At 37.5% G+C, this 15,964-nt stretch overlaps 5 protein-coding genes across 6 annotated transcripts in view; 1 reads left to right on the forward strand and 4 right to left on the reverse strand.

Moving 5' to 3' along the window:
- Positions 1-719: 719 nt before the first annotated feature.
- On the reverse strand, positions 720-1,859 carry LOC149724872 (G patch domain-containing protein 11-like). The gene has a single exon (XM_089892319.1). It carries the CDS (start codon positions 1,658-1,660, stop codon positions 896-898), a length of 765 nt encoding a protein of 254 aa, XP_089748445.1. The 5' UTR covers positions 1,661-1,859; the 3' UTR covers positions 720-895.
- Positions 1,860-3,310: 1,451 nt separating this feature from the next.
- Positions 3,311-4,517, forward strand: LOC149724873 (uncharacterized). 2 transcript variants are annotated; one of them, XM_089892320.1, is made up of 3 exons: positions 3,311-3,796; positions 3,914-4,149; positions 4,212-4,517. In XM_089892320.1, exons 1-3 carry the CDS (start codon positions 3,529-3,531, stop codon positions 4,413-4,415), a joined length of 708 nt encoding a protein of 235 aa, XP_089748446.1. In that variant the 5' UTR covers positions 3,311-3,528; the 3' UTR covers positions 4,416-4,517. The 2 variants fall into 2 exon arrangements, with proteins under 2 accessions (XP_089748446.1, XP_089748447.1); XM_089892321.1 differs by having other exon boundaries at positions 3,322-3,796; positions 4,224-4,517.
- Positions 4,518-5,777: 1,260 nt separating this feature from the next.
- LOC149724874 (uncharacterized) lies at positions 5,778-8,441 on the reverse strand. Its single transcript, XM_089892322.1, has 3 exons — positions 6,534-8,441; positions 6,181-6,416; positions 5,778-6,071 (listed from the first exon to the last, which is right to left on the reverse strand). The coding sequence occupies exons 1-3, from the start codon at positions 6,799-6,801 to the stop codon at positions 5,880-5,882; spliced, it is 696 nt and encodes a 231-aa protein (XP_089748448.1). The 5' UTR covers positions 6,802-8,441; the 3' UTR covers positions 5,778-5,879.
- A 444-nt stretch (positions 8,442-8,885) lies between these two features.
- LOC149724875 (5'-nucleotidase domain-containing protein 1-like) lies at positions 8,886-10,148 on the reverse strand. Its single transcript, XM_089892408.1, has one exon. It carries the CDS (start codon positions 10,146-10,148, stop codon positions 8,886-8,888), a length of 1,263 nt encoding a protein of 420 aa, XP_089748534.1.
- Positions 10,149-12,546: 2,398 nt separating this feature from the next.
- The window catches only part of LOC149724876 (uncharacterized), a 34,388-nt gene continuing 30,970 nt past the window's right edge, over positions 12,547-15,964 (reverse strand). Inside the window, exons 41-47 of the mRNA XM_089892313.1 lie at positions 15,485-15,701; positions 14,836-14,936; positions 14,274-14,387; positions 14,161-14,200; positions 13,955-14,017; positions 13,447-13,583; positions 12,547-13,100 (exon numbers count right to left, since the gene is read on the reverse strand). Coding sequence (XP_089748439.1) covers positions 13,461-13,583; positions 13,955-14,017; positions 14,161-14,200; positions 14,274-14,387; positions 14,836-14,936; positions 15,485-15,701 — 658 coding nt within the window. The 3' untranslated portion in view covers positions 12,547-13,100; positions 13,447-13,460. The remainder of the gene's footprint in view (positions 13,101-13,446; positions 13,584-13,954; positions 14,018-14,160; positions 14,201-14,273; positions 14,388-14,835; positions 14,937-15,484; positions 15,702-15,964) is intronic.

The following is a 15,964-nucleotide window of genomic DNA, read 5'->3' on the forward strand; positions in this document are numbered from 1 at the left end:
GAGGGATTTTTTCATTTTGTTTTATGTGTGGCTGACAATTTAGACAACCTATTAGTCACCACTGGGTTGAAGCAATTGCCGTTAAGTGTCTTGCCCAAGGACACATACGCCCACGATGATAGCAGCCACAAGCCTTAAACACAGTAACAGGTTTGGTGCTGTTACCGTTAGCATCTGTCCTGGGGCAAGACACTTAACGAAAATTGATCCAACCCATTGGTCCCTTCTGGGTTGTCTAAATTGTCAGCCATACATGTTGTTACTTTGTGGGTGATTATTTTTTTTGGATTTTTTCTTTTTTTTATGTATGGCTGATAATTTGGACAACCCATTAGTGACCACTGGGTTGGAGCAATTGCCGTTAAGTGTCTTGCCCAAGGACACATACGCCCACAATGGTAGCAGCGTCGAGCCTTGTATATAACCACAGTGTAAGAGTTTAGCTATTGCAGATTTCGGGTCGTAAAGAATGTGTTATTAATTTAAGGACCTTCGGTGCCACCATTGTGGGCGTATGTGTCCTTGGGCAAGACACTTAACGACAATTGCTCCAACCCGGTGGTCACTAATGGGTTGTTCAAATTGTCAGCCACACATAAAAAAATCCCCCCATAATAGTCACTCTCAAAGTAACAGACATAGTAACTCGTAAGCTGGCACGAGGTGTATAAAACAGAACACCTGTGTTTAACGACTGTCGTTTTAAGGGGCCGCGAGGATAAAGTAAGTTACATTCTTCTATTCAAACATGGTTTGCAACAGTATAACGTAGGTATAAAAAGAGTAATTTTGTACAATTCCTATAACTTTTAGGGGTTAGCATATAACAATGACTATATAGGTGTTTTCTTCACTAGCACATAGAAAAAACAGATGGTTAGAAAATATTTTTAAATTAGTCAAAATCATCATGACTAATTGCTGTGTCACCAGGACAGTTGGATTTTATATCGTTCAGGTCGTTATATTTTGTTGCACACCATATACAGTAAAAGTATTTAGTCCTTAAGTATTCAGTGATCAAAACTAGCTTCTCATTTACACTGTGTTGATCTTCTTTTTCTTCTTCTTCTTCTTCTTCTTCTGGTGAGGTGCACATTTCTGGCCAATAAAAGTACATTTCTGGTTCTGTAACGTCCCCTGCAGAGTCAAGTGTATGACAGGCTTTCTGGCTCTTGTTCAAGTCTTTTTCCAGAAGCTGAAGAGCAAACTTTTCACTCATTCGAAAACGGAAATCCTCTCTTCGATTATGCTCTACTTTTGCTCTCTGCTGGAGCATAAAGATTTCCATTTTCTTTCGTGCAGCTTTTCTCTGCTTTTCCAATTCGTCTTTCCCCAAACCAGTTCGATTTGCTTTCACAGAAATTGGAACTGGTTCTATTCTACCTGTTTTGCTTTTTCCTAAGCCTTCTCCCTTCTTATACCCCATCATAGCCATCATTTTAAAGCCTTTATTGTCTTGACCAATTTCGGTTGCGAGCCCCTTTTCTCTCGTTTCAAGTTCAATTACCTTTTTCGGTTTAGATTTGTTCACATCATGTGCTCTCCGTTTTTCAAGAGTTCTTTTTCTTGAATTGCTGACGCCAGGTTTCAGAGAAACTTTGGGTTCTTGAATATTATTTGTAAAAATATCGGACATGTAATCGTCCTCGTCTCCCATATTCTTATTTGATTATTACACCACAAAAACGAACAACAATTCACTAACAAATAGCATAAATTGCTGTCGGAGGTCAACCTGAAATAATACCGCCCGGAAGGCTTGAGTATGAAACCTTGGCGCCCGGTGTCGCGGAAATCTGGTTCCCATTGGCTACTTATAACTTATTTTTTGAGAAATCTAATACTCTGGTTCCGACTAAAAATAACAGTTAATTGTTGGATGCAACATATTTTGTACATTTTTTTTAAAAGATTTATCTTCTTAATAAAAAAATTGATGCTGTATTTTACCTTAAATTATACATTATGACGTATGACCATCAGTGACCTCTACCGTTAACACGTCATCAATAACAAAAAAGGACGATAAAACATAAATTTTCACATTAGATAAAATAAACTATCTAAAAACATGTATATATTCAAGTAATCTTCGTTCGAAACCAGATTTATAGATTTCTGATAAAAATGTCCTGTGTCTGCGCATGCGCAGTAGCCGATGGGAACCAGATTTCCGGGGAACCAGATTTCCGCGACACCGGCAATGCCAATTTTTCCATCGATGCGTCCATATCACAGAAATAAAAAAGAATAGAAGGCGCATCTCCAATGTCGGCAAAGGAGAGAGCACGATACAATGTCTCTCTTTTGCGGGTCGTTCCCGTTTACTATTGTAGTCAATGGAGTCGATGACGTTTTGTGTACTTTTTCTTCGTTTTTTGACTTAATTTAAAGTTATTGTGTAAAAAAACTATTTTCTAATATATATATATTTCTAAAAAACCGTTTGTTTGAAATTTTTAATTAATTTTTTTTAAATAATTAAATTTCATAAACAAGTGGTAAACTGTAAGCGTTAACGTACCAAATAACTAAACTAGCCTAACAAACTTGAATAGTTGGTGTAGTTTTTAAAATAAACAACTAAAACCTTCCAAAAACATTATGCGCCCATCTTTTACAATGGAGACGAAGGGAAATGGGGACGGAGTTGGCGGTCACGTAAATAGAAAAAAGAATATATCACGGTTTTGGAAAGTTGCGCGTTCTACTCTTTTTTATTTCTGTGGTCCATATAGACACCTAAACTTATGTTTAGGTATCTATGATGCGTCGGCGTAGTATGTAGCTATGTTCAAACGAAAAATTAAAACCTGGCACAGTCAAGATTAATCAGTTTTTACATATTTACAAGAAATTTGAATTTTGCTTTGAATTTTCTTCAGTAGTTTACGTGAAACTTTTTCTTACGAGCTAGCCTATGTACATATATTACTTTGGAAGATTATTTTATTGGATTTTTTCATTTTTACGTATGGCTGTTAATTTAGACAACCCATAAGTAACCACTGGGTTGGGACCGTTAAGTGTCTTGAAGGACGCATACGATAACATTGGTAGCAGCGACGAGGCATGAACCCATTACCTCTGGGTTAAAGGCAAGCGTGCTAACCCATTTGCCACGCCGCCGGACATAATTAAATTAAAATCACAATCGTTACGTTCCCTTCGTGTGTAAAAACTCGCAAATACCGAAGCGCTTCGTGCAACATCAAGTCGTCACGGTAAACTGTTTCCGCCAATCGCTCAAACGAAATTACGCAATGAATCGTACAATTCTGCGTACAAATATGTACCGTTGGAAATGACTCGCACATAAACCAACATGTTAACATACATGGCAGGTTAACTTATAAGGAATGTTCAATATAGCGTGAGCTTGTACCATACAAGATCTTTATATGGCAACCTCTGTTGAGAGCCGATCTTCTAGTACCATATTAGTCGAGTGAGAATGCGACTTTGCAGTATAAATGAGACGAATCAGTTCAGGAATATCATAGTCTATAGGTCTTATCTTGAACGATGGCTTACAAATTTGTATTTCTGTTTCTCATTGCTTCGGTATTTGTGGTAAGAGCTGAATATCTGGTTTGCAAATCTATCAATGAAGTTTTCCATTCAAGAGATATCAATGCACCGCACAACTCAACAGGAATACGAGGACCTCCTGGTCGCCCTGGAAAACGCGGACCTCCTGGCACAATTGGGAATCCTGGTCCAGTAGGTCCACCAGCAGTAGTCGACTGGGACAGAATTGAAACAAAAATTCGCCAATTAGTCGAAAACTATAGTGAGTATAAAAAGCGAACAAATAGTTGTTGCGTTTATGAATTATCGTACTGGATTTGCATAAAGTATAAGAATCGAAATAAGTTCGGGGCTTTTTAACTTTTAACTATTTATACAGCGAGATGCTCAGGATTGATTTACCACGGTCAATGTATAAAGCTGATCTACACAGCTGGCTACAGAACAACAAAACAACAATCCGAAGATATTTGCCGCTTCTACGACGGGCAACTGATTGACATCGAAAGTAAAGAAATGTACGACCTTGTCTACAATTACGTGAAAAATGCCTGGAATTCAAGGGTGGACTCGGACCAAGATCACGTGCATGTGTGGCTGGCTTCCACATACGAGGTTGTTACTTTGTTTATTAGTGATAAACAAAATAGTATTTTAAAGCATTGGATTATTTGAAGTTTTCCATACAGAACAACATGGTGAGAATGCGCAACGGGAGCAGTGGTTATGCGGAGTGGCATCCTGGTTATCCCACTTCTATTGCTGGCTACAACGTGTTAGGCATTGTCGTTGCTATAAGACCAACAAAGACACACATTGGAATGTTCAACGTACCCCCAAGTTATATTAATCCAGTTCCATTATGTGAATTTCCGCTATAGGAGGGAAATATAGCTGCAAATCCTGCTGAAACTTTACTGCAATATATGATGTTAACAATTGGCTGTACCGAAAATGCTTTAATAAAACTAACCACCATCTAACGAACTTGTTTAAATCTGCGGATATATTCCAGTTATAATTTTAACTGTATACATACCATGTCGGGCGTATTAGTTAACCTGCTTCGGAAAAGATAGGAAATTTTCAGGGTTTGTTTATGTATTGCATTATCGTGGCAAAAATTTATTGGGAACATATAACAGTAGGGCGGGGAAGATGGGACAGCTTTTAACTCTATTTTCTCGTCCCATTTAGTAGTAAACAAAGAACATTCCAAGAATTATAAAACTATATCCTCACGACTTCCATAGACCGTTGTTAATTGTTTAAAAATAGATCAGGGTATTTAGATATTATGTGCTAAAATTGTCTTATCTTTCCCCACCCTACTATATATTATTTATTTTTCAAATACGGTGGGGTAAGAATGTATATTTAAGCACATATTACCTGTGTTTTTAAAATAAAAATGTGAATTTGTACTATCCTACCTTTCATTATCAACGGGGATATCTTAAAACACACCAGGAATTATTCAACGATTTTCAACGATTTGCACATCAGGTGTCATTTTACCAATTCGAAAACAAGCGACAGTAATCATCTTTGCCGCGCATTGTTGAACCGTAAGTATACTGTCGAATAATACTGTTTTTTCGTCTATCATCAAATGGGGACCTGTACACGAGGTTTTTTTAATGTCCCAACTCACCCCGTGTCCCAACTCACCCCGTGTCCCAAATTACCCCACATTACTACATGAGCAAAATAAACACTGAAGTTTATTTATTGAATTTATAGAAACTGATATATTGGATGTGTTATGATATAAACAGTAATCGAGAAAAAAAAATCCTGCTTATAAAAGCGGCGCTTGTTCGTTTTAAATATGCAGTTTCTAGTAGACTTAATCTTCACGCCTGTAGGCGATAACTGTTCACACATAAACCAACACAATTTATAAGGCAGGTTAACTTACAAGAAAAGTTGCATATAAGCGTACGCAGGTACCACACAAATTCTATACAACATCGTACACACTTGGAATTGCTCTGCAATAACTAAACTATATAGCATCTTAAAATGATTTATAAGAAATACAGCTATACTTGTAAGTAAAAAAGGAAGAAAATCTCTTTCCAATTAATGACTTGTTTTCCCCATCAATGTAAAGTTTTAACTCAACTAGCTCTGCCTGCATTTACCTTGACTATCTTTCCTAAAGCTTAACTATTACGAACGACATATGGCCTGTAGAGCTGTATCATTATAACTTGATTATCCGCAGATTTACAGGTTCGTTAGATGGTGGTTAGTTTTATTAAAGCATTTTCGGTACAGCCAATTGTTAACATCATATATTGCAGTAAAGTTTCAGCAGGATTTGCAGCTATATTTCCCTCCTATAGCGGAAATTCACATAATGGAACTGGTCTGCTAAAACTTGGGGGAACGTTGAATATTCCAATTTGTGTCCTTGTTGGTTTAATAGCAACGAGTAAAGCCAACACGTTGTGGCCAGCATGGGAGGTAGGGTATCCAGGATACCACTCCACATAACCACTGCTCCCGTTGCGCATTCTCACCATGTTGTTCTGTATGGAAAACTTCGAATAATCCAATGTTTACTAATATTTGATAGACTAAGGCTATAATGCATCATAGCAGCAATATATTGTTCATCACCATAAACAAAGTAACAACCTCGTATGTGGAAGCCAGCCACACATCTACGAAACTAAGGTCCGTGTCCACCTTTGAATTCCAGGCATTTTTCACGTAATTGTAGACAAGGTCGTACATTTCTTTACTTTCGATGTCAATCAGTTGCCCGTCGTAGAAACGGCAAATATTTTCCGATTCTTGTTTTGTTGTGGGGTAGCCAGCTGTGTAGATCAGCTTTATACATCGACCGTGGTAAATCAATCCTGAGCATCTCGCTGTATAAATAGTTAAAAGTTAAAAAGCCTCGAAGTTATTTTGATTCTTATACTTTATGCAAACCCAGTACGATAATTCATAAACGCAACAACTATTTGTAAGCTTTTTATACTCACTATAGTTTTCGACCAATTGACGAATTTTTGTTTCAATTCTGTCCCAGTCGACTACTGCCTGTGGACCAACTGGACCAGGATTCCCAATTGTGCCAGGAGCTCCCCTTTTTCCAGGTCGACCAGGAGGTCCTCGTATTCCTGTTGAGTTGTGCGGTGCATTAATATCTCTTGAATGGAAAACTTCATTGATAGATTTGCAAACCAGATATTCAGCTCTTACCACAAATACCGAAGCAATGAGAAACAGAAATACAAATTTGTAAGCCATCGTTCAAGATAAGACCTATAGATTATGATATTCCTGAACTGATTCGTCTTATTTATACTGCAAAGGCGCATTCTCACTCGTCTTATATGGTGTGTGCTAAAAGGTCGGCTCTCAACAAAGGTTGCCATATATAGATCTTGTATGGTACCAACTCACGCTATGCAACTTTCCTTATAAGTTCACCTGCCTTATATGTTAACATGTTGGCTTAGGTTCGAACCGTTATCGCCTACAGGCGTGAAATTTACACCGGTACACATTGGTACGCGGAATTGTACGATTCATCTCAAATAAATTCCGTTTGAACGATCAAGTATTGGCGTATACAGTTTACAGGGACGTAGAACTGGTAGCATTTCCCAGGTTAAAATTATAGCTCGACCCGCGACTGCAAACCTTGCAGTAAGGAACAATAGGACTTTAACAAAAGTTTCACGTATCATATGAACCGTAAACCCACTCCCAACAGCACCCTTTTAAGTTTGACTGCAAACTCGTTTTAATGGTAGAATAACCTCATCCGTAATTTTGAGACAGAGGAAGCGTAGCCTACTATAATTTACCGGTCACACTAATACCAACTGGTAAGTGGTCCAATGCTATACATAACTAGCAAATGTTGCCCAGAAAGAAAAAAAATGCCTGTTATGAGATGAGAAAAGCATGTAAGACTACAAAGAACCATATAGTTTTGAACGTAGCCTACAACCGCGATCAATATATATCACTCAGAATCAAAATAGTACAAGAAATTCATATATAACACAGTCAAAGGGTAAATTATATTTACAATAGAAATACGAGTTTACTTGCGCTTTCATGAAAAAATGAAAATCTCAATATATGAGGGCTTGTTCGCACTTAGTGCTATGTACGTATGAATATAACTTACTTTATCCTCGCGTGGAGGGAAAACCACAGTCGTTATAACACAAGTGATCTGTTTTATACAACTCGTGCCAGCTTACAAGTTATCATGTACGTTACTTTGTGGGTGATCGGCCCTACTTTTTAAGGATTTTTTTCAAAGTTTGGGTAACATTTAAAACAACCCATTAAGAACCACTCGGCTGGAGCAGTTGCCGAAGGACACTTACGCCCACAATGGTGGCAGCGACGAGCTTTGAAGTCATTGTCTCTGGGTTAGAGTCAAGCGCGTTACCATATATGCCACAGCGCCGGACAAATAATTATATACAACAAATAAATAATTAAGGTGTACACTGAGATGCATAACAAATCCTCTTTTAAGAATTTACAAGCCAAGAGTAACAAAATCCAAAAACAGTCGTTTTTAAGATAAGATTACCAGACAGGTAACCAAAACTCAGCTCGAGTGTTTTAGGCTTTTTACAGAAGTCTACAACAAATCGAGTATTGCTGTTTATCGCACAAGCCGCTTCTAATACATTAAAGTGCACGAGGAATTCGAATATATTTTTTAAACATTTTCTTGTTATATAATAGGAATAATTGAAACACTGATATTATAGTAGGGTGGGGGAAGATGGGACACCTATAGCACATAATATTTTAATATCCTGATCGTGTTTTAAACAAATAACAACGGCCTATGGGAGTCGTGAGGATACGGTTTCATTATTCTTTGATTTTTTTTCGTTTACTACTAAATGCGACAAGAAAATAGAATGAAGCGTCCCATCTTCCCCCACCCTAGTATAATATCAGTGTTTCAATTATTCCTGCGGCAAAATTGTTGAATTACATACAGGCCTTTTAAAGTTTGACAATAAAATTCTAAAACACTACAAAGTGGGGTAAAATAGCACAGTACGTGCTCGTTTATTATAGCTCAGCTCTCTTGTAATCTGTAGTTCTGTTTTAAGCTACTAGCATTGACCTATGGTTTAATTAGAGCATATATATTTTTTTAAATATTAACAAACGTCTGGTATTATACACAAAAAAGCATACATGGACTTTGGACGGACTATTAATAATCGCAATTGCACTGATCACACAAGTAATGTATGTCAAATAAAAACAACTCCATATTAATATAATAAATTGAACTTAAATTTAAAGCGGTACAGGTAGGATTACATTAATTAGTACTAAAGCAATCACATGTTATTTGGTTTGCCAGGATAGTAGCCATTTCCATTACCTAATCTACTGTACTGGAAGTCAATGGGGAGACTGGCCATATATTCAACAGAAGGCACTGCAATAGTAGCATACTTTTCAATAAGCTTACAGAAAAATGAGTTACAAGTACCAGTACCATTGGTGGACTTTAACAAAGGGCCAAAACCTTCACTGAAAAGGAGGCTTTTTTCATGGCCACTCAGTGGGTTTAAAGCCCCTTTTTCTGCACGTAAAGCATCCATGATATACACTGCCTCCCAATCACACTTCTGTTTAGCAGGGACAATATCACTCTTAACACTGTCACCAAAGTAAACCACTTTCGCAGATTCCTTTCCAGACCACTTCTTTAAATGCTCATGCAGGACATGACTGCTGCCTTCAGAGTACCAACCGTTTAGCTCTAATTCTAAAGCTTCTGTAGCCAGCTCACATACATGATCTGGGTCGACCACTTTAAAGGGGAATTGCTCGTTAAAAAATCTTGGCTTTTTTGCCTTTGAAATAACCACATCAAAATAGCTCCGCCAGTCATCTTCAAAGCAGTAATCCATTACATGCTTTGCAAAATCGCAATGCGAAGACGTTAGCAGGAATAAAACCTTTCCTTCTGCCTTTAAAGCCTTCAGCCAAGTCTTAACTACATCAGGGCATTTGTGAAGGTATTTTCCAGGATTGGATTTTAACTCTTCAAAAAACATGCTGTTTCCTCCAGAAAATGATGCAGCGTCCCACGCATGTGAAATCCCTTCATAAAAATCAGCAAAAACATTCAATTTGGTTTCATTATTTTGCTTCTCAGCAATTTCCATCATTCGAGAAAGCAAAACAGTTAAAGTCATATCAAAGTTATTATCATGGAGATGATAAACACCTTTTTCACTCAGAGTGCCTGACAATACCTTGGAGTAATGACTGCAGTACATATCGCTTGAATACAGCTTCGAAATTTCACTATCACTTATCATTTCTGTACCAAACGCCGCCTTCTCCACTTTTCCATTTTCATCCATTTTAACCAAAGCCTTATGCTGCCCATCAAACAGCAAGCCACCACAATAAACCAGATTAGGGTCGTCTAAAACTGGATCTGCTAGGCCTTTTGGGTATTTTTTCTCCTTAACAAGATATTGGGCCAGAGCTTGATGGCCCAGCTCGATCTGGGTGGACAACACATACCTACATAAGGTATGGTCCATATCAAAACCAATGGCATCACATTCCTTAAGAGAGAACATTGTACAAAAACCTGAAAGTTTTATTTTTGTTATTTACAGTAATGCAGTCGAAGACTTAACTTTGCAAATTGTATTTTCGATGCTAGTGAAAAATCCGGCCCCACACTATGTGACAGCTGAACGTTACTAGCAACAACTATTTACATAACCACTAATCTATGATCCCTAACGGCCTAACCACTAACCCGTAACCTACCTCACCATCAACCTCTAACACTTTCCCCAGCCTATTACGCAACCTAACGTAGGAACATTCACAAGTGCCGCATTTTAATTTACAGATATATAAAAAAACTAACGTAAACAACGAAGATCAACTTAAAAAAACAACAAAGTAAAAAGTCTAAAAATGCAGAATCAGCAACTAGTTAAAAACGATTTAACCTGGTACTTTCCCATTGTTGAGAACTTCGGTGCACGAGACAAATTTATTTTATTTTTATATGTTTGGGGAACATCACCAAATATTATACTTAAAAATATACATGATACAACAAACAATGCCAAATTTATTTTATAAATGTATTCAGTAGGATTTTTAATACTTCTTTTATAGATACATAGCTGATAATAGACGAAAAAATAGAAGTAGCAATTGTAGCGATTGAGTGTGTTTCGAGCACAAATATATAGTAGGGTGGAGAAAGATGGGACACGTTTTCATTCTATTTTCTCGTCCCCTTTGGTAGTGAACAGAGAACTTGCAAAATATTATAAAATCTTATCCTCTCGACTCCCTTGAACCGTTGTTAATTGTTTAAAACACGATCAGAATATTTAAATATAGGCTACGTGCTAAAAGTGTCCCACTTCCCCCACAGTACCATATGCTGTAGTTTATCTAAATTAACTTATTGCATAAAGATCGAATATGAAACAGCCGTGTTACGTAACTATTACATCTGGCATACTGTGTTTATGATAGAGCGACACATCTTGCGTGTTTCCTATCAATACCAGGAAATGATATGACACCGTGTCGTTCTTTGGTGTCAATTATCTCTTCCGTATTTTTGTCCACGCACGTTTCATGTTATAAAAGCCCTCCTATTTTCTGTGTTAGGACGGCAGTAAGAGATTTCTTACAGTCTTGCTGTCCTCACGTTTGTCCCTAGCCTGATGCCGCTCGTTTGTTCGTCTAATAAACAGAGTTGTCGACCGTTAACCTTTATTACTGCACCCCTAACACTAAAACTAACGGTATTTAAATATAATATTAGAAGCGTACAATATTATGTCGTGTTATATATAGTAGGGTAGGGGAAGATGGGACACCTTTTCCTTCTATTTTCTCATCCCATTTGGTAGTAAACAAAGAACATTTAAAGAATTATAAAACTGTATCCTCACGACTTCCATGGACCGTTGTTAATTGTTTCATAAGCGTGTTACCTGCTGTAAAAGAATTGGTTGTTACTCGCATTATGCGAGTAAAGAAAAGTATGATGGAAGTACAGTTTCACTTTTAAGAGCCTACTCTTTTTCGGGTATTATTTTTACAGGATTTAGTTGGTAATAGCACCATGAGGTGTTAAAACTTATTTTATAAATTAGATTTAACAATATTGCACTAAAATAAGCTTACTGAATGTTGATACGCGCATAAACAAAATGACAATGCAGAATACGCCGTTAGCGAGTTATCATATGACGAGTTAATGCGGATAGCTATTCGCATTAACTTTTTACCATGCAAAAAGGGTATTAGAGTCATGACGAGGATACGATTTCTTATTTCCTTGAATATTCTTTATTTCTTAAGAATATTCAAATGGGACGAGAAAATAAAATCTAAATGATTGTGTTTCTCGTCACATTTGGTAGTAAACAAAGAACATTCAAAGAAATATAAAACCGTATACTCACGACTTAGATGGACAATTGTAAATTGGTTAAAACACGATCAGGATATTCGAATATTACGTGCTACAGGTGTACCGTCTTCTCCCAGCCTACTATATATACATTTTAATTTTTGATATATAGTAGGGTGGGGGAAGATGGGACACCTTTTCATTTTGTTTTCTCTTTCCATTTTGTAGTAAACAAAGAACATTTAAAGAATTATGAAACCGTATCCTTACGGATTCCACAGACCGTTGTTAATTCTTTAAAAGACGATCAGGCTATTGGAAATTATGTGTTAAAGGTGTCCCATCTTCCCCACCCTACTATATTAGGCAATGGGTGGTGATATGTCTCATCTTACCCCACCCTACTACCGAAGCGAATTGTAACAAATAACGTGCTAAATAAGGAGGTATGGAACAGGACAACCGTTATAACGAGTGTCTCTGCCCGCTACGCGTGAAATCCTAATTGTGGTTTACCTGCTAATTCCTGTATTATCGTTTAGCTGCTATTTCCCCATCTTTTCGCTGTGTTAAAATGAAGCAACTCATTTGTGGTTGTGTTTATTTCTTCAGCTATACAAACCAGCTGAAAACACACAAATATAATCGAACCAACCAAACTGAGGGACGGTCCGTGGCACTGAGCTTTATACAGAACAAATACATAAAAGTTAGGAACGAGGGGTACGCATAACAACAGAGGTGTGGGACAAAGAAGGCGTGTATAAAAGCTGGACAGGAAAACGTAGAGAGAAGACAGCTGAAAAAGTAGGCTGGTAGGTTTTAACTGATTCAATCTTCTTTCTTCTAGGCTGGACTTTGCAAAATCGGGCAACAGTGGCCGAAATACTAAAACACCTTGGTTATAATCGACTTCCAGTAGAGTAAGACTCAAAGCCGACGAGAATTGGAATGGAGAGCCTACTTGTCCCAGTACGGAAACACAATTTTCTTAAAAAATAACTGCATTCGAAGATCCGCAGACGTAACAGAAACATAAAGGCACGTTGAATAAAGAGACGGACTTGATCTGGGAGTGAATCAAACAGGAATTGATATTCTTGAGGTAGAGTACATCGACCGTTTTCTGCTTGATTCCCTGTGAAGCAAATTTATGACGTATTGGTGCAGTAGACGCTGCTAGTGCAAATATCTTGGCTAGATGCTGACACAGCAGAATGTGGCCATCAAAGACAATTAACCCTTCTTGGCGTAGATTGGTCAGAACAAGCAGAGAAGATTTGCCGCTGCAGAAACTTAAACAAAACTGCACCGAAGTGGCCACAAAAACGCCAGAAAATTAAGAATTGTAACAGTTTATAAAATCAATAAAACTTTTTGTACAAGAAAAATCAATAAAAAAATTTGTACAAAAAAGCCTACGATTTGTTACAAAAATGTTGGTGCGTGCATAGCTTCACAGAGATTATACATTAATTAATTACCGCGTTTTCAGGTATCACGTCTTTGCAAGTTCATTTTTGAGTAGATCCAGAACGCCTTGTTCAAGCTTACAGACCGACGCGTGGTCGATTTCGTTCAAAAGCGTATGGTTTTGTAGAACCATAGCCACTGCTGCAACCTGGTTGGATAAAAGTGCTCGAAAAATACATTTTTAGGCACCTGTCTCAGCAAGAATGCAATCATAATTTCTCTGTCTTATTTGGTGTACATAAACGGTATACTTTTCGCTGTTCGTTTTTTTTTCTAAGTTTGACTACTGTAACCCTGCACAAAAAACGGCCTTTTTTCTGAAAAAGACCGCTCTAAAAAGCAGGTAAATCCATCTAAAATCTGTACTCTGCCTATTTACGATACACATCCTAGCACTTGCATTAGACACTGCCTAAACCTGATTTATATGTGTAACAACTAACTTTCTGCAAAGACTAGACCCACTAACTGACTTTCTGCAATAAACAAATTCGAGACAAAACACTGATTGGTAATTACGTCACGCCAAAGAGCCTTGCAGTGCTTCAGAGCGAGAAGTGATCTCTGGTAGACTTGGAGTGCCTGTACAAAAATATAAAGCTTTGTAATATAAAGCACAACAAAATTCATTAAAACAAGTCTGTAGTTCTAAAAGTACATTTTAAGTGAACGCGTTTACCTTCTACCTTTTACCAAAAAAAAATTTAACTCTAGGCTAAAATTACCTTTTTGTATTTCCCCATGCCCACCAATGCAGCAGTAGTTCTTCAAAGAATGAAAGTAAAAATTAGTACTGACCTTCTGGAATGAGGCACCACTGTGTTACTTGTATACTTACATCTTCCATACAGTAGGGTTATAACAAATCCCAGATCTTGCTCCAGTAGTAAGGCCCCATGTAAGAGAAAGTATTGAGCTGTGATCTTCAGTGCGTAGTAACTCTTCTGCTGATCTGTATAGAAATTTGAATTATATTAAAAAATATTTGTTACTCCATAAATAGATAGTACATTATTTTTTACACAGCCCTACAGTGTGATACACCATGGAAGCTGAGATTTAGGCCAGAATTGGCGTTTTATTTTATCGGAATTTGAAGCCTGTCACTTCCCCAAAGGTAGGCGACAAGGGCTTTAATGGTAAAGGATAGGAGATCTTCCCTTGACAGCTCGGCCAAGGTTAGATGTTCCCATCTGGACATACCAAAATAATAGTTTGTCCGGCACCGTAGCACAGTTGGTTAGTGCGCCTGCCTCGAACCCAAAAGTAATGGGTTCAAGGCTCTTCGCTGCTACCATTGTGGGCGTATGTTTCCTTGGGCAAGACACTTAACAGCAATTGCTCCAACCCACAAGACACTTAACAGCAATTGCTGTATACTCTATAACAGTTTAACTCACCGTAGTACAAGCGGGATATTTGTTGGCATCACATCAGTTAGAATAGTTAATGCAACAGACAACTGCTGGGGTGGAAAGCAACCAAGGAAAATAGATGCAACCTATTTTTAAAGATGTAAAAAATGAACATGAACATTTTACTGTACCAACATGAAAAATTGAGTGCGACTGTCACTTATATGATATTAAGTATTATCAGAAAGATAGTAATAGTAGGGTGGGAAAGATGGGAAACTCTTTTATTCTATTTTCTCGTCCTATTTGGTAGCAAACAAAGAACATTTGAAGAATTATGAAACCGTATCCTCACGACTCCCATAGAATGTTGTTAAATGTTTAAAACACGATTAGGGTATTTGGATATTATGTGCTAAAGGTGTCCCATCTTTCCCCACGGTACTATGTATAAAAAAAAATCACCCATAAAGTAACATAATTGGTAACTTATAAGCTGGCACGAGGTGTATGAAACAGAACACCCGTGTTTAACGACTGTCGTTTTCCGGCAATGCAAGGATAAAGTAGGTTACTTTCATTCATATGGGGTTTATGAACAATATGACTACACAATTTTATTTTCAACTATATAGCAGTCACTAATTAAAAAACTAAAAAAAAACATGTTTAAAAAGTTAAAAACACCACTTACTTGGTTATGGAACGAATAATCGGTAAAATACGTAACTGTCCGATTTTCTGACTGCAATGCATTGTGGGAGAGTTTTGCTTTGCATGGGACAGAAAAAAGGCAACGCTTGACGAGGGCCATGAGGCGTTTCAACCACTGGAAACGAAGCTGTGGGTCCGGACGATCAGATGATGAGGAGCATAATGATGGAGGTTGGGATCGAAAATGGAGGAGGTACCTGAAAATAATAGATCTTCTGTTACTTCTGCTACAAGGCATAGTATAAATAATATATTAGTGGCTCATCTGGTATAAAAAACGTAGTGTATTTCCAACGTTTCGTCTGCCATACGGCTAGACTTATAAGTCTCACAACGTTTTTACACCAGATGAGCAACTAACATAATATTTATTAATAGATCTGTTATGATATTACATTAGACCATCCAAACATTTTCTTTCTATGCTATAGTGCCAATGGACAGTATTTGAGTCATGTGT

Source organism: Ciona robusta, chromosome 14 (assembly GCF_009617815.1).
Source record: "Ciona robusta chromosome 14, ASM961781v2".
In the NCBI taxonomy this organism is placed as follows: domain Eukaryota; kingdom Metazoa; phylum Chordata; class Ascidiacea; order Phlebobranchia; family Cionidae; genus Ciona; species Ciona robusta.